At 57.2% G+C, this 19,886-nt stretch overlaps 6 protein-coding genes across 6 annotated transcripts; 2 read left to right on the top strand and 4 right to left on the bottom strand.

Moving 5' to 3' along the window:
• Positions 1–6,826: 6,826 nt before the first annotated feature.
• Positions 6,827–8,906, top strand: ACO1O0_002075 (uncharacterized protein; the record flags this gene model as incomplete). Its single annotated transcript, XM_083191552.1, has 3 exons — positions 6,827–7,535; positions 7,572–8,773; positions 8,841–8,906. The coding sequence occupies 3 exons, from the start codon at positions 6,827–6,829 to the stop codon at positions 8,904–8,906; spliced, it is 1,977 nt and encodes a 658-aa protein (XP_083052766.1).
• A 708-nt stretch (positions 8,907–9,614) lies between these two features.
• On the bottom strand, positions 9,615–10,748 carry ACO1O0_002076 (uncharacterized protein; the record flags this gene model as incomplete). Its single annotated transcript, XM_083191553.1, has 1 exon — positions 9,615–10,748. One exon carries the CDS (start codon positions 10,746–10,748, stop codon positions 9,615–9,617), a length of 1,134 nt encoding a protein of 377 aa, XP_083052767.1.
• Positions 10,749–11,085: 337 nt separating this feature from the next.
• ACO1O0_002077 (uncharacterized protein) lies at positions 11,086–13,284 on the bottom strand (the record flags this gene model as incomplete). The annotated part of the gene is made up of 3 exons (XM_083191554.1): positions 11,086–11,166; positions 11,228–11,546; positions 11,612–13,284. 3 exons carry the CDS (start codon positions 13,282–13,284, stop codon positions 11,086–11,088), a joined length of 2,073 nt encoding a protein of 690 aa, XP_083052768.1.
• A 379-nt stretch (positions 13,285–13,663) lies between these two features.
• Positions 13,664–16,168, bottom strand: ACO1O0_002078 (uncharacterized protein; the record flags this gene model as incomplete). Its single annotated transcript, XM_083191555.1, has 1 exon — positions 13,664–16,168. One exon carries the CDS (start codon positions 16,166–16,168, stop codon positions 13,664–13,666), a length of 2,505 nt encoding a protein of 834 aa, XP_083052769.1.
• Positions 16,169–16,567: 399 nt separating this feature from the next.
• Positions 16,568–17,194, top strand: ACO1O0_002079 (cwf18 pre-mRNA splicing factor-domain-containing protein; the record flags this gene model as incomplete). Its single annotated transcript, XM_083191556.1, has 1 exon — positions 16,568–17,194. One exon carries the CDS (start codon positions 16,568–16,570, stop codon positions 17,192–17,194), a length of 627 nt encoding a protein of 208 aa, XP_083052770.1.
• An 88-nt stretch (positions 17,195–17,282) lies between these two features.
• On the bottom strand, positions 17,283–17,978 carry ACO1O0_002080 (zinc knuckle-domain-containing protein; the record flags this gene model as incomplete). Its single annotated transcript, XM_083191557.1, has 1 exon — positions 17,283–17,978. One exon carries the CDS (start codon positions 17,976–17,978, stop codon positions 17,283–17,285), a length of 696 nt encoding a protein of 231 aa, XP_083052771.1.
• Between the last annotated feature and the right edge of the window lie 1,908 nt (positions 17,979–19,886).

The raw sequence follows: 19,886 nt of genomic DNA on the forward strand, positions 1-19,886 counted from the left end.
CTGCGCAGCCCAAGATGGCATGATGCCAACCCCGAGCGCGTGGCGTGCCTTACAGCTTGCGTGCATCTCCAGACCCTGGGAGACTAGAGCGGGAACCAATGGGCCAGGCATTCGGCGGCCAGGAAATGACTCGCATGAGATAAAAATAGGATGCCATGCCTGGCCTCGGGCGCTTGCGCTGGGAGCCGTTCTCATTCGGGACCAGAGTGTTTCCAGATCTGTGTCATAGGACGCATCGGGAGAGATGGCATGCCGATTGACGACGTTCAAGATAGGCGGTAGGGCGCTTAGCCGGCGGCTATTCTGTCGGTGGGCCACTCGTCATTGGCCGCGCCTTGAAAGGCCCAAGTTTGGGGTTGGTGATGTTGAAACCAGTGGAACGGATCGCTGAAACAGGGCGAAGAATGCTATTCTTGGGACAGCGTCTGTGATACACGGAGCTCATATATCATCGACGTCCTGTTTCGTGATGTTGAAACGGTTAACCCATGGTCGCCTGTGGTCGCTCTAGTTTCGACCTAGAGCCGCAAGATGTCGACACTTGTCTCAGCTTTGATCGTGATTGGCCAGCAGGCGATGATGATACGCCATGACCTGGGCCGCGGTCCCCGGTACCTAGTAATACGAGTAGTAATACTAGGCAAAGGGTATTCAATACCCAGTTGCGAACCAACACAGGTCGGTATGTAATACGTCGGAGCGCCTGCTCAGATTTCTTAGCGGGTTTGGAGTCATCATTGACGAGTTTCAGAGTATACCACCAGAGGGGCCGGCGTTTGGCCAGAGCAAGGAGCACGAGTAGCAAGCTTCTTGAAGTTGTTGGGGTTAGCGAAGCTTTTCGATCCCCGCCCGACTGCTGATCGAGTTTGGGCGCCAAGGCCCCCAACTTCGAGCAAACGCCAACCCGCCTTGCGCCTGCGGGTCTGACAATCCACGGAGGCCATCCCCCCCTTCCCTTCCCTAGTGGCTGGTGGGCGTCTGGTGGCACTGAGCGACACCCAGTCCCGTCAGCATGAGAACAGTCCTCGGGAAGAGCAGGTTGTACGTTCGTACGTACGCACGTACGAAGTATCCGTGCAGAGTACGAATATGGCGAGGCAGTCAGCCAGCATGTTCGAGGAATTCATTCTCTGGTTGGCAATCCCAAACCACCAGTACCAACAACAACAAACCCCACGTCCCACTCCCGACCCAACTCCCGTTGACCAAAGCCGTCCTGGTTGGCTGACCAAGAGGCGCAAGAGGAGTTGGTGCAGACAAGTTGCAGGAGGCAGCTGCTTGGTTGCGTGGAGCAGAGGAGGTCGGAACCAACATCTTATCCGCTTCTGTCAGCAGCGCGTCCCTGCCTTCCAGGTCACCTGGTGTCTGGTCATCAGAGGAATGCGAATGCCCTTGGGGGATCCCGTATTCCTTTTTCCCCTTCCTGGCCGCGGCACTTCCGGCCCGCTGGTGCATAGGCAGTCCGCCGACTTCGCCTTGCCTAAAAGTGCCACCAGGTAAGTAATATTTACTGCTAATATGGTACGGTAGGAGGCATTGGCCGTGACAGGCTCGCTGGGCATTGTTGGAGCCAGGCTGAAGGCTGGAGCAACCAAGTGGTCCAAATCTCTGGCAGTATGCAGGGGTCAGCCGATTCACATCCCAATCTATTACCTCCATCCTTGGTTGTCAAGTTGGACCAACGGGGTTTCCAACCTCCACTGCTTCTTCGACGCCTACAGGCCCAGCGACTTCGGCGTTGATCCTGCTTCAGGAAACCCCGATGTAACGGCAGCGAGGGACATTGGCGCCGAGGCTTCCCACATTTGTCCATGTGTGACAGAGCGCGGCTTGCACCTCTGACGGTGGACCACGAGTTGGTATTCGTATGGATATTATTATACTGGGGGATTTATAGCCAACCCTGGTCCCCTAATTTTCACAGTCAGGCATCTTGCGACCTTGCGACCTTGCGATCTGTTGCGTCGACTGGAATTTCCAAGTACGGGGACGGATATTCGGAGATCAATCCAGGTTGGGTTGTGAGAGAGCCGTCAAGGGGACCCCTGGTTGCCGGTAGTGGCCGCGCATCTTCAACAGGACTCAGGGTTCAGGAGAGATGACTGATAGATACCTACCGTGCGCAGATAATAGTCTGACTGTGTTTGGGTAGGGCAACATCGGCGTTAAAACTGCCCGCATAGTTGGGGTACACGCCGCCAGCCGCCCTTTTTTTTTTTTTTGACATTCGCAGGTCGCAACGCCCTGTTGCCGCTTTCTTTGTATCGATGTGGCGGCCAGATCCACTCCGGAGCCGCCATGGCGCGATTAGGGCCTGTAGCCGGCGCTCAACGCTTGGTTGGCGTTTCGGCTTCAACTTCAGGTCCGCGGGTGGTGTGTATGTACTCGTGAGGGCAGCCTGATACTACTGTGCTACTGCATCCTGTAAGCCTGTCCATGTGATGACCGTGAGCCCCCGCTAGGGACACAATTCATCACGCACATGTTGTGCTCTTAATTCTGTGCCCTGGGCTGTTCATACTTTCCAATGGCTAGGCTGGCCTGCATTTTGCCCAATCATGACCGGGGTTGACGATTCACCGATAGGGCCGAGCCACGACGGGTAAAACTGTCGGCTCGGGCGAGTTAGTGGACGGGACGGCATCCAAGCTGTTTCGAGACTCGATGCTGTGTGTTAGGCATTAGTAAGGGTCTGCTCGGATGCTATCGAGATCGAAGCCAGGTCTCGACCTTCCTCACATGTTCGAGTGATACCAACTGGTGGTAGCGCCCTGGTGTCGAATGCCGGCCCCGCATAAATGATATGCCTAGATATCTCCAGTCCCGGCACTGATGAGACCCCAGATGAGTACGCAGTGGAGTTATTAGTAAACGCCTGGGCTCGCCTTGTACGACTAAAGAGTAATAAAGAGTACTCCGTAGGCTCCGACGAACTTCTTGCAACATGAGGAAGAGGGCCGGATGAGACTAGCTGCCAATGGTCCGTGATTGTAATCGGCATGTGAACATGAACGAGCGCTGTGCTCTCCCTGGCAACTGCATTAGAATTCATTCATTACTCCAGAAACAGAGAGTGCCGACAACTCTCGTTCATTTCTCATGGCAGTGTCTTTGGATATGCCGGAGTCTGCCCATATTACTGGGGCACATACGGAGGTATCCGTCTTCGTACGAAGTAGAGCCGAGGAAATGCCAAGGCACCGGTGGTAACACAGCTGCGGACCGTAGTGGCAATAGCACGTTTCCAGCTACGGATAACTCGCATATGTTATAGACGCGAAAGTTGGACAGGCTAACATTTGGCCCCCATGTCTCGGTTGCCTCATTGGCCGCCGCCTGGCCCCTCGCTCTTCTGTGGCTGGTGACGCGTGGTCAGTTCAACGACTCTCGAGATTGCTCCAAGGAACGAAGCTCGGTTCATGCTTGCCCATCACGACGGTGAGGTTGTATGACGTTTGGCGTTTCAGGAGACAGTTGAGATCAGTCTTCCGTAGACGTTAACTTGGACGGAGTAGTGTGGCCGTATTGCCGAATGGAAATACTAGCCTCGTCATGCCTTGTCATCATCTTCAACATGCCTGAACTGATATGTTTGGGCAAAGGCGTAATTAGGTCCCTATCCTGATTAGACTCATTAAAGACATATACTAATATGTAGTATGTACGGATCCGTTGGCAGACAGCCTCCCCGAGAACATGGGCATATTCGTGTTACAAGGCCGGGGCAGGGTGTTGAACGGTAGGACGTACCTGGCCGGTTCAAATTCAAAGCCAGAATCTGTTCGGTGTCGCATGCGGAGTATGAAGTGGTAATAGTATTCACACTCAGAGTAATAGTAAGGTATCCGTTGGTCGTGTCCGTCGGAATCTGATCTGTATCTGATCTCGGGCGTCTCGAAAATGGGACATGCTGAGGAGGGGTGGCGCCGAACTTGCATGAGAAATCCCTTCCAGAAGGTCTGGAGGGCTCGCAGCGATCCTCCTCGTGTTGAGAGTGGCTGAGGTTGGGGTGCCGGATGTATGTACCCCTGGTGCGGTTTTTGCGATCCAGCATCATGTCTTGAGCACCGACTTCGAGTCTTCGTCTTCGACTGCCTCTCTCGGGCGCTATCCGTATTCCGTACGTAGACGCTCGACGAAGGTGTGGGTGGCTGGTGTGGTGTGTGCGGAACAGCCCAGATAGGCAAATGACATGCAATGTTGGGCGCGGCACTTTTAGCTGCAGAGACGCCCCTGGTCGCTACCGCCAGTACCGTCGGTCCCTGAGCTGCAGCTCTGCAACTCGCTCTGGAAGTCCTGGACATTGAGCACCAAAGAATTCAGAGGTACTTTGGTGGACCAAGGAAACCGAGAGTGTCAATTCTTCGTGAAGCAGGAATGTTCTCATAAGGCATAGACGCTAGCTAGCATTTTGACGGCAAAGAAGCGCCACGCATGGTAGATTTGGGGCATCTCGTAACCTGAGCTCGTCTTGGGGTTAGACCAAGGGGAGCAGAGCGACTTCTCAGACGGATACCGGTACACATGGGGGGGTGTGGCGGCCAGCGACAGGTGGTCGCGCCGAGGTCTGCCGCGAACCGCCGATGAGATTTGCGAGTCATAGTTGCTTGCTTGCGTACTTCGTACGAGGATTATCAAGGGTCGCTTGGGCGAAGAGTCCGGATATAGAAATGGCGAGTCCGTATTCGAAGTTTGAGATTCGGCACTATTGGTAATAGTTGAAGGCTGGGAGTCTGAGTGGAGAAGCTCGGGAGCCCGTTCAGGTGATAAAGGGTTGTATAGCACATCGATATGCGGATGCACTTATTGCGTGCAGAGTTGGTAGGATGGGATGGGCGGCAGAGCGGTGAGGTTTCAAGGAAGGGACGCTCAGTGCTACGAGTTCTGCCAAGTGCCGAGATGGGAGAATGGGGCATTGGGAGCCAAGAGCCTACCTACCTACCTAGTACTCGTAAGAGGTGACGTCTGATGATGAAGCGGCAAACGGAACGGGTGCAGAAGGGGCGACTTGGTGAATGAAAAAAACACTGGAAGGTGTCGGCTCTGGAGGGCGGCGCTCGTGTATCGCGGAGGTACCGCGGGTACTGGATAGGTGTACCCCATACATGGGTTTGGGGCGCGCCGAAGCGCCTTGCCGCCCCAATCTCGCGAGGGGGAGCCCAAGACTCCAAGTTCTGGGCTTTCAGATCGACCCGGCACTGTACAAGGCGCGGCGGCCCCTGTCCCCCGTGGTGGAAGAGTCGTGGGTGCAATGACGGTGCGTCGTGAAGCATGGACATGGTCCATGGGCCTCCATGGAGGTCCCCGTCATGCCGTGCCGGGTACGTAGCAGTACACGGGGGCCCAGCGTCCCTTCTTTCCCTTCCGGGCATTCTTTGCCGTTTGGCTGGCAGGTGCTCGTCTGCTGTTGCCCCCCGGGGGCCGGTGGTCGGTGGTAGCCCAGCCCACTTGCCCACTCGCCCACTTGCCCGCTTGCCCGCTAGCCCGCCACCTGCCTACGGGTCTGCGGCAAGCTGCCTCTGGCCCGCTAGGTCAGTGCTGGTCAGTAGCCGTACTCGTACCTGCTGGGTAGGCTGACCAACTGCTGGGACCGCTGAGACCGCTGGGACCGCTGGGACCGCCGCTGGAGCTGCACCTCAGCCAGCTGCCATCCACACCCCCCGTCTCGATGGAGGCCGGGGTGGTCCCTCAATCAGCTCGCCGCTCCTCAGCCCGGGCATTAATGTATCATCACCAACCAAAATCAGGCCCAGGCCAGCCTCTTTTTCTCCGTCTCCTCACCACTCTCACTCGTCCGCTTACTTTGTCGCTCTCTCGCTCACGATCCGTTGCTCGAAGACTCCTGCCCCTCCCCCGCTGAATCACGACGTGTCCTGGTGATGCTCTGGTCGTTGGTCCAGCACTCAAATAAACTCACGGAGCGCGTCTTGGTCTGAGCTGGCTTGGCCATCTTACGCTTTACCACCGAACCCACTCCTAGTGTTCGACTCGGTTCAGCTCAGGCGCATTCTGCCCAGCCGCAGCAAACGCAACATTCTTGCTAGTCGCGCGTCAAACCCACACTGCAAGCGCCATCAGCACGGCCTGGACGAATTGTCTTTATCGGTGTCGCCTTCAACTCCTCGGCGCCGCCACGTTTTGTTCTGTTTCCCAAGGCTCGGATTCATAGCTACGGCTCACCTGCTCAAGTCTTCGTGACGACTCGCGCCACTGGCTGGCCGGACTTCGTGGACTCGACCATCACAATATTGTGGCTACGGGTGAATTTCACAACGGCACTTCTTGACCTGGATCCCTTTGGAGGGGTTTGTCGGCGAGCTTCAGCGGTCACTGGTTGAAAAATCGACACCTCAGTCTCGGGACGAGCCGTGTTTGACCAAGGTGCAAAGCCCCGTCTCAACCTCGCGTCAAATCGGTTCCACGACCACCTCTTCTCCCGCCACCTCACTCTCTTCAGCGCATCGTTGCACAGCGTACCCAGGCTTTATGTTCTACGCAGTCTAGGGTTACCGCTTTTGAGCTCCAACATCCGGCTCGGCTGCCAGAGATTGCCTCGTCAAGGATTGATTACAACCCTTGAGGCGCCTTGCATTCGTGGCCAGATCGTTTACGGCGGGAACCCAGGGGGTGGCTCACCCCTCAATTTGCTCTGGTCCGACGGGCCTGGCCTTTCATCTAAAGCTTCAGCAAGAACACCACCTACGACGGACTATATCTCGGCGCTCCGGGCGACGACGTCCAACAGGACGTCTGAGACGGCGCCAAGCGTCATCTACCTGAAACCGTGGCAATCCCTTGAATCGCGCAAGATTTGGTAGCGCATACAATGTCTGCATTTACGGCCCTCAATGGGGCATCGCCAAATAACGCGGAGCCGCCGAGTATACAGGTGGACAATTCTGCAACTGATGAGCAGAAGAGGAACACACCACCCCCTCGGCCGCATGCACCATTAGAAGGCCGAAGGAACAGCTTTGAGCGCCCTACCGTGCAGACCACAGGCCATTCCCATGCCCGAGACAGCTCGCTCAAGCGAAAACGCTCGACTTCCGCCGAGCTGCACCGAGACCCTCCGATCCTACAGGAGCGCACCCCGGACACGGCAACGGCGCCGCCGCATGGCGAACATCGTGATCCTTTTGGAACACCCCAACGAGAACATCAACGGTTGACGCCAGAAAACCGAGATAAGGAATCCTGGCATCCGCCACCAAGCCGCGATGAGAGGACGCCTTATGGTTCAAGACCGGGCTCTGCGGTGTCACCTCGGGTGCAGTCCGATGAGCAGCAGATCGGGGAAGCACTGCGGAGGGCCACCTCTCAGACAGATCATGGTGACGGGCCCAACACGAGCCCGGAAGCAGACGACAGGTCCGTGTCATACTACGGCTCACAGTACTCTTCGGAACAAAGACAAAACTCCATCCTCCAGCATGACCCGAAGAAGAGAAAGCGCAATTTTAGCAATCGGACCAAGACAGGCTGTATGACTTGTCGACAGAGGAAGAAGAAGTGTGACGAGGCGAAGCCAGAGTGTATGTCAATTCCCCTTGAATCTTGTTATTTTCAAGCTGACGAGAAGGCTACAGGCAAGAACTGTATCAAGGGTGGATTTGTCTGTGCAGGGTACCCTCCACAGCGAGGCTCGGGGTGGCAGAAGCCGGACAATAAGTCTCCCACGGTGCCCTTGGAATCCAAAGATCCCAGCTATGTCCCGCCCGGAGCCTATGGCATGCCGCAGCAAGGGTCCTATAGCAGTCAGCAGTCGGTCAAGAGGGAGCCCCTCCCACACTATCGGGGCCAGGTCCTCAGGATAGACCCGCCGCAAGGCCGGCCCGTGGCCACAGATGATGACCGACCAACAGCATCAACAATACCAAGCGCGTCTGTCACGAGCCCCGATAATAAACTCTCTGCCATGCCATATACTCCGGCAAACGCATTCCCCACGCCCATCAGCGCAAACACTCAACCACCATCTTTCAGCGACAGAATGGCCAAGGACTATCAGCGAGTACCTCCCCTCCATGATCTGAGTCGGACGGAACCTGAGACACCTCATCCAGGTGGCCATCTGCCTCAGATCAACATTCTCCATGCAACCCGAAGCAGCAGCCCTGCGCCTCCCAGTCAGTCTCAGACGTCGAACCCCCAGGTTGCGGCCCAGCTCGCCTTGTCACACTCGTCGTACCCCCACAAAAGAACGCAGAAGGAGGAGATGCTATCGGGCCGATTTTTCTACCCGTTTGACAAGGAGCTATGTCTCGAGCGGGAGCGATGTGCCTCTGCATGCTGGAGGTTCAACAACCTGACGACGCCTCCGACGAACGGCGTGTCTCCCGAGGAGCGGGCGCGGCTCTTTCTTGAGATTCTCCAACCTCGTGATCCGATTCGCATGTCTCCTACCGAGGCATCGCCGGTCAATAATGCTGTTGGCAGAGTCGGGCGGCATGTCACAGTAGAGACGCCTTTTACCTGCGACTACGGCTACAACATTGCCATTGGCAATAACGTTGCTATTGGGCGCAACTGCACCATCATTGACGTTTGTGAGGTCCACATTGGGGATAACTGCGTCATCGGCCCCAACGTTAGCATATTTACATCGACGCTGCCTGTTGACCCCAAGAGGCGGCAAGGCGGACAGGGCCCGCAGTCGGGCAAGGCTATCACGATAGGAGAGAGCTGTTGGATTGCTGGAGGAGCCATGATCCTAGCTGGGAGGACAATTGGGAAGGGAAGCACTGTCGGGGCAGGGTCTATTGTGACCAAGGTATGTCTTCTCTCCTGGCCTTGTTATTGCCGTGTGACGGGGACTGACCTGAAATTCTTTGATGCAGGATGTTCCGCCATTCACTGTTGTGGCCGGGAACCCGGCACGTGTCCTCCGTGGGATCGCGTCTTGATTTGCATCGTGATTTTGGTCACTGCTGGCGTTGCATACCGTGATACCCAAGCATGCAAGAGACATATCTCCTTGGTCTCTCAAGGGTTTTTTTTTCCTTTTCGGGCTGGAGTTCTTTTCACACATATCAGTCATAGTACGTATTGGTATGATGATGGGCGGCAGTCTGAGAATTATAGCGACGCGTGACAGATGAGTTGGCGGTAGCTTTTGGATGGCCTGGTGTATGAAGCAAGTTTTGTTTGTTATTCTGTCTGTTGGGAACCAAAAAGCGAGCGATTTGTTTGACCGTTATGAGGCCCCGGTATCTGTGGACGGAGGGCGCAATCATGGGATGGAGTGAGGTTAGACGGAGCGCGCTTAGCTGGCGACACCAGTATACGGTATCAAATTAATGCAACACGAATCAACGACGCCTGGCTTGCCTCCAGCAAGGCGATGGGATATGGAGAGGAACAACAGTTTTGCACGCCCATTCAACTTCCACTGCGGAGGCCTCACTGGTGGTGAGTTGGTAGAAATAACAATAAATAAACAACAGGCTGGTGTAGGTCGCCAGCCCCCTCTATATGTCATACATCCTGCGACCACACCTGCGGCCACGAGGCCCAGGACTTCCAGACCGGCCACCCGTGAACTGACAACAAATAACAATAGACTCTTCCCATGGGAGCAGATACAGCAGACAACTCCCCAACCTCCTTGGACCTCATGGCGTGAACACGACGTGGCGCCCCCACTGGGTCGCCCCCTCGGCCGTCTCGATGGCCTCCTCCCACTCCTCGAGGGCGAACTCGCGGCCGACGACCTCGTGGCCCGCGTCTCGTCCCAGCCGCACGACGCCCCGCTCGACGGACTTGATCAGGTCGACGGCCCATTCCCGCGGGTACATCCACTGGCCGCGGATGGTGATGCCGCGCATCATCAGGCTGGCGTAGTTGACCTTGACCTCGCCCATGGCGCCCAGGAATACGGCCCTGCCCCCCGACCGCAGCGAGGCCAGCCCCGCGGCGAGGCCTGTGGGCGATCCGGTGGCCTGGGGAGGGGACACGTCGATGAGGGCGTCGGCGCCGTCGCTGTTGGGCGGGAGATGCGCCCGGATGGCGGCCGCGTCGGTGTCGGCGTCGCCCGTGATCTCGACGGCCGTGATGCGCCCGGCCACGTGAGGCAGCGACGCCAGCGGCTGGACCTTGGAGGCGGTGCGGGTCAGCGCGATGACGTGGCAGCCGATCTGGGCGGCGAGCTCGGCTGCCGCGCCCGAGTAGTGGCCCGTGGCCGGGTTGACGATGACGGTCTCGCCGGGGCGGAGGTCGGCCGCGCGAACGCCGCCCGTGGCGACGGCCAGGCGCTCCAGGTACTCGAGGTCGGCGAAGGAGTAGCCCATGCGGGTGCAGAGGAGGTCCTCGTCGAGGGGCAGGCAGTTCTCCAGGGGCGCGCTGGCGACGTCGGCCCACAGGCCGGGCCAGGCCTTGAAGAGTGCCTCTCGCTTCTCGCCGAAGATGTGGGACAGGCCGAGGAGCATCTTGGTGCCGGTGGGGTCGTCCCTCGAGGTGACGAAGCCGTTGACCCAGACGAGCTGGCCCGGCTGGAGGGCGATGGCGTCGCGGCCGACGGCGAGGATCCGGGCCACGCCCGAGTTGCCAGGAGTGTAGGGGACGGGGAATGGGAGGGCCTTGTGCCCACGGAAGCCTCCGCGGTGGTGAGGGCGGATTCCTACGGCGAGCATGCTGACAAGGGCGATTCCGGGGGGAGGAGAGGTGATGGTTGGCGTCTTTTTGAGGACTAGAGGCTCGTTGATGGCCTCCAGGACCAGTGAGGTCGAGGTCTCAGGGATGGAAGACATGGCGGATAGTAGATGAACAGAGTTGTGGTGGTGGTGGCAGTGGTTGTGGTTGTGATTGTGATTGTGGTGGTGGTGGTGGTGGCTGTTTGTATTTCTTGTGTGTTCGAGGAGGATGGGCTACCCTTCTTATATACTCGACATGCCCACATGTCCCCTCGAGTATTCTCCATATCCTGTCAACCCAATCTCCGTCCCGGAGGAGTTAGGAGCAAGATCTTGCTGTGCCTCCCAGACCGTGAGTTGGGTGCGGCGGACGAGAATATTTCCCAAAGGGGTAATACGACGCCCCGTTATCCCCGGTGCGCCGGAAACAACGGCGGCGTATTACATCGCCAATTCACATTGCCAAATCGGGCAATGAAAAGCCCGTTGGGACCGGGTCCATGATATCATTTCGGAGATACTGGTCAATGTAATTCTGCACGTCGTCAGCACTGCTGTCCTTGTACTGGGGGATTGGACACATGTCTCCAACGCACCCAGTCCAGCGCTTCTTGGTCGGCAAAGAAGCTGTCTAGGGAGAGAAACTCGTCAAAGGTGGCTGGGTAACTGCCAGAGTCGTCATCCTGCACCATCATCACCGGGCCGTCTATGGCAGGTGTGTAGCCTGTGACGCGAGGCAGATCTGGCGTCTTGGGCTGGCTCTCGGAAGAAAGCGAGTTGGGGGACTCGACTCTGTTCAGCATGGCTCGCAAGATGCTGCTCGCGTGTCTGGCATCGGCAGAGGTGCTGCTGCGAGCAGCCCACATCTGGTGGGCGGTTTGAAGCAGCTGTATGCGTCTGCTCCTATCCTCTGGCCTGGGGAGCGGGCGTTAGTTGGGACCTGCTCAGGGGAGACTCATCCTGAGAACCCGGGGACTCACCTCATGTCGGGACAATCGTCCAGCTCGAGACAGATGATCATGGCCGCAGTCAGGAACCCGTGGAGCGTCAAGCTCGAGATCATGTACCTGTCCTCGTGAAGACGCCCGCCGGGCTGGATCTCGCGATCCACCTCCATGTGGATGTCGAGGACCCGGAGCGCCGACTCGCGGCAGACCTCGCGGGCAAGCCGGCCGATTTCGCTGGTGTGGCTGCTGCCCTGGAGGAACGACCTGTAGACCGCGCAGCGGCTCATGTGGTACACGAGCTCCAGCATGATCCGGTGGAAGATGGTGTAGTTTGGGTCGGCAAAGGACGTGTCGTGTATGGAGCGGTATCTGAGGCACGGCGGTACGGACTGGCGCCACTCGTCGAGCTCCTCTCCAAGAGCAGTAACCGCGGCGGGCGACCCGGGCTTAGTCCCGAGAGCATGGTGCAGCATGCGCCGCAGTAGGGGAAGCATCCTCGACTTGGTACAGTACGCGAGGATGGGCAGCGGATCCGTCGGGGGCCTCGGTGTCAGATGGGGGGTATCCTCGTCGAAATCCTCATCGGGGATATTCATCGGCCGCCCCACGTCGCAGGTGTCTTGGTGGATCATGGGAGGCATGCCCTGCTGGTAGGAGAAGAGCAGATCGTTCGACTCGAGGGTGAACCAGACCCGGCGCCTCATCTCGGCCTCGAAGGGGCTGATGCGGAAGGGCAGCTTGGCTGCGTCCCGATGGTACCCCTGGCGCTGGGCAAGGCGGATGGCCAGGGCATACAGGGTCCAGATGGCTGGATCGCTGTCCTTTCTCTGCACGTTGCACGAGTGGGCGAGCATGACGATGGCCTCGACCGACAGTGGCTTGGCCTCAAGGTATCTGCCCGAGACAAGACACCGTACTGCCATATGCGTGTACATCCTGGAGGCGGCGAGAACCCCAGGCGAGGAGGGCATGGCGGCCATGCCCTTGGTCCCGACAATCAGCGCAGCACAGCTCAGGATGGACAAGAGGGTGCTGATCCACAGCAGGCTGGTCGACTCGGGGGACTCCCAGAACTTGTCGTAGCGGCGCTTGAACTGCTGCGTGTGGAGGAAGGGAACGGCCACAGACTTGGCGTTAAAGTAGGCTGCAACCAGCCTGTCCATGTCCTGTCGCGGAGGCAGGGCCTGGATGACCTCATCGATGCTGACCGGGGTCGAGTCCCCAAAGACAACATCCGGCTCGCGGGCGATGCTCGGCTCTGAGCTGCCCATCTCCTCCTCATCGTCAGCGTCGAGGACATCCCGGATGTCGCGGATGCTCTCCACGAGCGTAGACCACGACGTAGGCCCAGAGTAGCTCGTCCAGGATCCATCCCAGTCTGCTGCTTGCCCCGGCCCCGGAGGCACATGCTGCTTGGGGCTCTGCTCAGCCAGTCCCCTGACCAGCTCCTCGAGCTTGGAGAGGCGGCTCTGCAACTCCTGCTTCCCCCCAGCCACGGCGCCAGACCCGGATGCCGTCGCTGATCCAAAGAGGCAGCAGGACTCGCCTCCTCGCTTCACACAGGCGCCACAGGGCTGCCTCCGGTCGCACCGCGACTTGCGCTTCTGGCACGCGGTGCAGGACAGTGGCTGTCGGTTCCTCTTGGCCTTGCGCGTCTCGCAGGCCCGAAAGACCGACATGGACGGAGTCGCTGCCGAGTCCGCCATGTTGAGAACGTGGATTGAGCAGTGTATCGAATGATGCTAGTGATGATGATGCCAGTGAGGCCAATAATGCCAATGATGCCATCCATCACCCATACTCGTACGCGAGATGCTTATTTTTGGCTTGTGGGTAATCGGAGTTAAGGAGTTAATTGCCCGGGCTCTCACTGATCGCCGGACTGCAGCTACGTAATTCGCTTGTTAGTATTAGCTTCCCATGCCTGATTCAAATCTATCCTGGGATTAATATAAATAGATCTATGATATATCGGGGCCTAATGTACAGACCGGAGTGGCGCTCCCATGCTCAATGCTATGCTGCATCCAAGAAAACTCCGCCCGAACTCTATGGTGGTGATTGTATTCGTACACGCTTTCTCATTCAATCGACGTCGTCCTTCCCTTCTTCGTCTTCGTGGCTATGTTCGTTTATCTTTTGCTTGTTGAGATCGATAATCTTCTCCATCATCTCCAGCGCCTGTCTCTGGTTCCGCAGCCACCCAAACGCCTTGAACGTATGCGCATCTGGTCGGAAGCCCGAGGCTTCGAGGTCCTGCAGAGCGCTGACCGTCCGCGGCACGTTCTGCATCAGCGCGTGGCCCCGGAGTTGGATGTTCCACGTCGCCAGGTTGGGCTCCACGCCGTTCTCCTTCATGACCTGCGTGACCTGCTCCGCCAGGTTTGTCTCCCGCCGCCTCATCAGCCCGCTGAGGAGGATGCCAAACGTGAACACTGAAGGCATGGGATGTAGGGGCTTCGCCTCGGACGCGCCAACATCTGTTGACGACGGCGGATGGAGGTGGCTCTTGAGCATGTCACCAAAGATCTCAAGCGCCGGTCGCGTGAGCCCCGGCTGCTGCATCATGGCCAGGATGAATGTATCGTGAATGAGGCTGCCCTCTTCCCGCACAAGCTGCGCGGCGTAGCTGGGGTCCTTTCCTTGATCCTCAAGCTGGCTTTTGAAGTAGCTGTAGAGGGCCATGAGGTCGTACGGACGCCACAGGCTCTTGATGTAGGCTCGGAACATGGTCGCTAGCGTCGTTGAGTCGGGCTCCATGGATTTGGGGCCTGGCTCTGAGACAAAGCTATCAATGACAGGGACGATTGTACGCTCAAATTCCCACTCCTTAGGCTGTGAGTCTTGAGGCGAGGACTCATCGGCGTTGAGGTTCCCCATCAAGATAAAGGGGAGAGAGTCAGGAATCAGCGACTGCAATGGCTTCAGATCAAACTTCTTTGCGTAGATGCGAAGCATGGGGAGAAACGGGCGCAAGCCTTCCGAGGGTGGAATTTTACGCTCTCGAATGTCCATCTCAGAGAAGTAGAAGATCGCGTGGAGCGCGTTGTTCAGGACACTGACCGGAGGTGTGTTGGTCTTCTGGGACAACTCGAGTACCTCTCGCACGCTGGCAGCGTCCAGGCTTTGCTTGGCTCCTCGGAAGATTGTTGCAATGGCTTTGGCGTCCAGTTTCAAGCCACTGTTGGAAAACGTCTTGGCTAGACGGATGACCTCGGCGATTTCTCTGCGTTGACAGAGAGCATCCAGGTATGCTGTGAATGTGAAGACGTTGGGAACAAACCCCTTCTCCATCAGCGCCTGAAGCGCATGGGTGGGAGAAAAACTGACACCGTTCTTTGACGAGGGATCAGAAGGGGCTTCGCAATGGAGCAAGGAGGTGATGGCGCTCGCAAACTCCTGCTTGTTTAGATCCACCCCGTTGTCGGCCAGTCCCAGGAGAATCTGGAAAGCCTTCTCCTTGTGCTGGACTTGTGTCGGGCTTCCCGCTAACTTCCGTGCGAAGTGTAGAGCCGTGTAAGGATGAAGCATGGCTCTTGATTCCTTTAGAATCCCATACAGAGTCGCCGTCTGATCAATTGTGAGGTTTTTGGCAAAAATACCAAATGCCCTCTGATTCAGCGGCATGTATCCGGCAGGTAACTCGTCGAGGAGGCGGAGCAAAAGATTGAACGCCCGGTGTCCCCTGGCGCGTCGCTTACCCTCAGTGGTGCTGTCAAGCCATTTGGCGATGACGAGAAGGACATCGGAGATGGCGTATCCGGGCGGAAGAGGATCTAGAGTGGCAGAAAGAACCCTCGATGCCGCCTTGGGGCTCCGGTATATGGTGGAGAGCATGACCCGAGGCCATATTTCCTGCCTCTGTTCCAAATCCATGCTTTCCCAAGACGCCCGCATCTCCTTGACATCCTTCATCGTATAGAATCGCTTGCCTTCCTCGTACCAGGACTCATCAGTGGGCCTCTCTCGTCGTTGTAACCGCGAGAACCCGCGCCGCCAAAAGTTGTAGGCCTTCTTGACTTCCACGAGCTCGGAATCGGAGTGTCCGTGGCGTATGTAGCCCCATTGAAGATAGCGGCATATCCTTTTCTTCTCAATCCTTGCATCCCATGATGTTTTTGGTTTGTTCTTCCTCTTCTTGAATGGGACCGTTCCCCGAACGAGTCTTTTGCCTTCCTGGGACTGGGTCTGTCGTTGGCCCTCGCTGTTCGGTTCGTTCGTCTCTAACTCTACCGTTCGAGCTCGAGGCTGTCGATTGTCTGCGGGCGGCGTTGGGGATTCGCGTAGAGTCAGGGCGCCGAAAATCTCGTCATATTCGGCGAGGGAAGTGGGCTTCGAGTCCACGTCGCGCAAGGCTAGCTTGTTGCCTCCTCTAGGGCGTTGTGGATTGCGTTGGTTAGGCAGGGGAGCGCGGTAGGAGCTCTCTTGAGCATCAGAGGTCAAAGAAGCTTCTGCGGGAGCAGCGCCATGGAGTTGCGGGCGTGTAGAGAACCGGTGAACGGTCGCTCGGTGCAGATGCTGAGCTGTGGGCGACGCCTGGGTTGCTTGGAGCACCCTGTGACAAGCGCGGCATACGTAGGCTGCCTTCATGCTGTCGGTATTATAATTGTATCATGGCCATGCCCCTCGTCGTGACCCGTGGGCATGTCATATCGTGGGGTTGTTGAAGACTTGCCAGTTGGAAACGGGGAGTTGGCGCATCTCGGGGAAGATTTGCGGCGACCCGCGTCCTACATGCACCCAACTTTTTTTTCTTCTGGCGGCTCTTCCGGTGCTAAACTGCCAATGGTGCACCACGCTGGCTCCGAGGACCCACCCCAGTTTTCCATCCTCCATTCTCCCTCCACGACTACCAACGACGCGAACCAAGGCCACTCCAAGAGACCTTTCCTACTCCTGATCCAAAATTCACTGAGACTACCTGGGCGCTGAAGCTTTGGCACGATATACGGAGCTTCCCCCTACAAAACCCCGCGAAACGCAAACGCCATGTCATCACAATCCCACTTGAGCGCCGCGGCGGACGATCGAAAGGCCCGGCTCGCAAATCTCAGAAACCTCAAGCGCAAGCAGCCTGCCGACGAGGTTGTCGCCCCCGAGTCCCAACGGTCGCCATCCCCTCCTGCGGCACAGAAGGACGCGACCGTGCTGCACCTCTCGGGCCGCAACTACGATCCCGAGACAAGGGGGCCCAAGCTCGGGTTCGAGGCACCGCCCACCGCCGACCTCGAGAAGGCTACCTTGGAGGAGCAGGCTGCCGATGTGGAAGGGGAGCTGAGGAAACGCGCTGAGGAGGACGCCAAGGGTGACAAGGGGATCGATCTGTTCAAACTGCAACCAAAGAAGCCGAATTGGGATCTCAAGAGGGATCTAGACAAGAAGATGGAGATTCTGAATACGAGGACAGATAATGCCATTGCTCGGCTAGTTCGGGAAAGAATAGCGGCGGCCCAGAAGGCAAAACAGAAGAGCCAAGGGCTAGGGGATGACCAGGTCGACGGAGAAGCTGCTGGGATGGACGGCGTGGCACTGGTGGAGGGACTGCGAGTAAGAGAGCAGGAGGAAGAGGAAGAAGAGCGGAGGGAAAGACAGGAGGAAGAGGCCCTGGCGTCATGAGCGCATCGTCCTGTATGTTTGATGGCTTCTTCTTCTTGTTTCTGACTACTGGCACGTTGCCCAACACCGTCTAATTTGATACCCAAATTTATCTACCTCCCGAATTCATCGACTGAGTCAAGGCTAACCTCTTGCTGAAAGGGCTTAGACTTCGCTCCCGAGGGGGAGCTTCTGTTGGTGGCTCCCGCAACCTGTCCTCCCTGGGACCAGCGTGATGACTTTCCCCACGGCCGCCTCGGGGAGCATATCTCCCGCGCTCCTCAAAGTCTCGCCTGTTTGCGTCAGGCGACCTCGATGGCCCTCTATGAAGGGGCCGCGAGTCTCGCGATGCCCTAGACCCGGACGAGAACCGCCGCCGATGTTGCTGTGCTCTTGCGTCATGATAGTCCCTCGGCGGTGACAGGTCCCGAGAGCGATATGACTTTTCTCTGGGTTCTCTCGGAGGGGAACGACTGTCCCGGGACATGGAACGACGGCGGCGGCGAGGTGGAGAAGGGCTGCGGCTGTCATCGACACGGCCACCTCGCTCGTCCTGATCACTCTCATGGCTAGGGCTGAGGCTTCGGCGCCTCCTGGGTTGCGGGGATCGGGACAGGCTACGACGCTGGGAGTCGGCCGACGCATCTGTAGAGATAGTCGAGACGGAATCCGACGAAACAGATCTCTGACGCTTAGGCGCAGAACGAATCAGCTTCTCATCGCGCTCCTCGAGCTCGCGCTTCCTAGCTCTCTCGGCCTCTTGCTTGGCGATCTCTCCATCCGCGACGCCTTTCCTGAAGTCCATGTTAGCAATCTCACGTGGCCACATAATCTTTTAGGGATGGTGACTCCTTACTTCTTCTCTAGAGGGTTAGGGGTGTCGCTGTTGAGCTTAGGCACTAGCTTAGGATTCCGGAGTTGTTGGGACCGGGATGGCCTTGACACGTAGGGCCGCTCCTGTGTCGACGACTTGCACTCATAAGAGTAGTGACGTGCCTTGAAATGTTAGCTTGATGCAGTGTGAAATAAGGATAGCAGACTTATCTCTCTTCAGGCATTTCTGACATTGGACATTTGCCGGCGTGGATTGTCGAGGCCCACTGCGACCTCTGAAGGCGAACATTATGTGACGAGTTTGAAAATGAGAGTATTCAGGCGTAGAAAAAAAATGCTGAGGAGTTATCGGGGAAACGAGGTGTGTAGGTGTTCAAGGTTGGGGAAGAAAGATAAGTATCTACCCAGTCGGTCAATGATGTGATGGTTCAAAGGTTCAATGTTGACCAACTCGGGAAGTTCTGAGGACCTCCAGTAAGGTTGGCAGTCAGGAATCAAGGCCGTATCACGTGACATAGTACTTTGACATGGATGCTCTTGACTGAGCCCAGGAGGTGACACTTGATGTAACATAAAATACTGTAGCTGAGATTGGCTCTAAAAAGGTAGATAAATGACTAGAAGACAAGTTAAGATTCCAAGTTCTTCTACATTCAGTGAGGGTAGATAGATGATGGTGATGCTGTGGATACTACTACCTTACTCCATGCTACTCAGTCCTCCCAGACATCGATCTCACTGGCACTTTCAGTGATGAGCTACGCCAATGCGTAGGACAAAAAGAACGACTAGAGTTGAAAGTTGAAGAAGCCCGATCCCCGGGGTTGCTTCGCATCTTCTTTCAGCAAGCAATCGCTTCGAGAGCCACACTTTCCTCCTGGTTTGTGCTTATCTAAGCGAGATAAACCAGCCTGAGCGGGCAATCTTGGAACTGTCACAACGACAGCGCCTCGAGAACCCGCACCACAGTGACCACAGTGCCACACCCAGCGCCACTCGCCCACTGTCCCGTCCACTCAAAAGCCCCCGCTGGCCGCCAAGGTGCCCGCTGCTGCCCACACCACAAACGCCGTGACCAACGCCCGTGGCAGCAACCGCACCACAGGACTCTGGAATCTGGATTCTGCCAGGCGCTAGGGTCACCACTTTGGACTTTCTCGCCAGTTTCCTCCTAGTATTCCGGTACTACTCCATCAACTGCGGCGCCGACGCATCGAGAAGAGTGATCAAGGACACGGTCACACGGTCGTCTGCTCGGTCCTCTCTTCTCTGCATTTCTGCCTGGCCGACGTCGAGGGTTGGTTGGCCCGATGGCATCGCCCTAAATCTCCTTGCACATTGTTGGAATTGCTCCCCACCAACCGTCCCCATCGCCGCCTCGCGCTGCATCTCCTCGTCTCCCTGCCGTTTCGTCTTCTTCTCGAAACGGCCCCTGCTGGACTTCACTAGGACCAGCGATTCTGACTGTGAGTGCGCCTTCCCTGCCTACGTCCCCCTCCACCCCTCGGGATTTTGCCCGCCAATCAACCCGGATCCAAGTTGGCGGACAAACTTTCTGGCTGCCTTACCGTCGCCTTCCCTACTATCACTTTCCTTACCGTATCTGCGTTCCCAAAATCCTCTCGCCGTTGCTATTCGAGCCCAAAAGCCACTCCTGACATCATTGATCGCAGTCTTCTCTCAAACTTTGAGACGGACCCTAGTCGAGCAGTCGTGCGGAAATCAGAGCCGAGTCGAACCCCCCAACCAGCTCTTGGACACCCAGAATGATGCAGCACTCCTCGTCACGACGATGAACACCGATACTTTGTCTTCGTTTTACTGGCCCGGCTTGATCGATTCTGCGTCCTGATTTGGCTCCTTCTCCAGTCATCTCCTC

This window comes from Amphichorda felina (assembly GCF_050947745.1).
Source record: "Amphichorda felina strain 45539 chromosome Unknown scaffold_2, whole genome shotgun sequence".
Taxonomy (NCBI): Eukaryota; Fungi; Ascomycota; class Sordariomycetes; order Hypocreales; family Bionectriaceae; genus Amphichorda; species Amphichorda felina.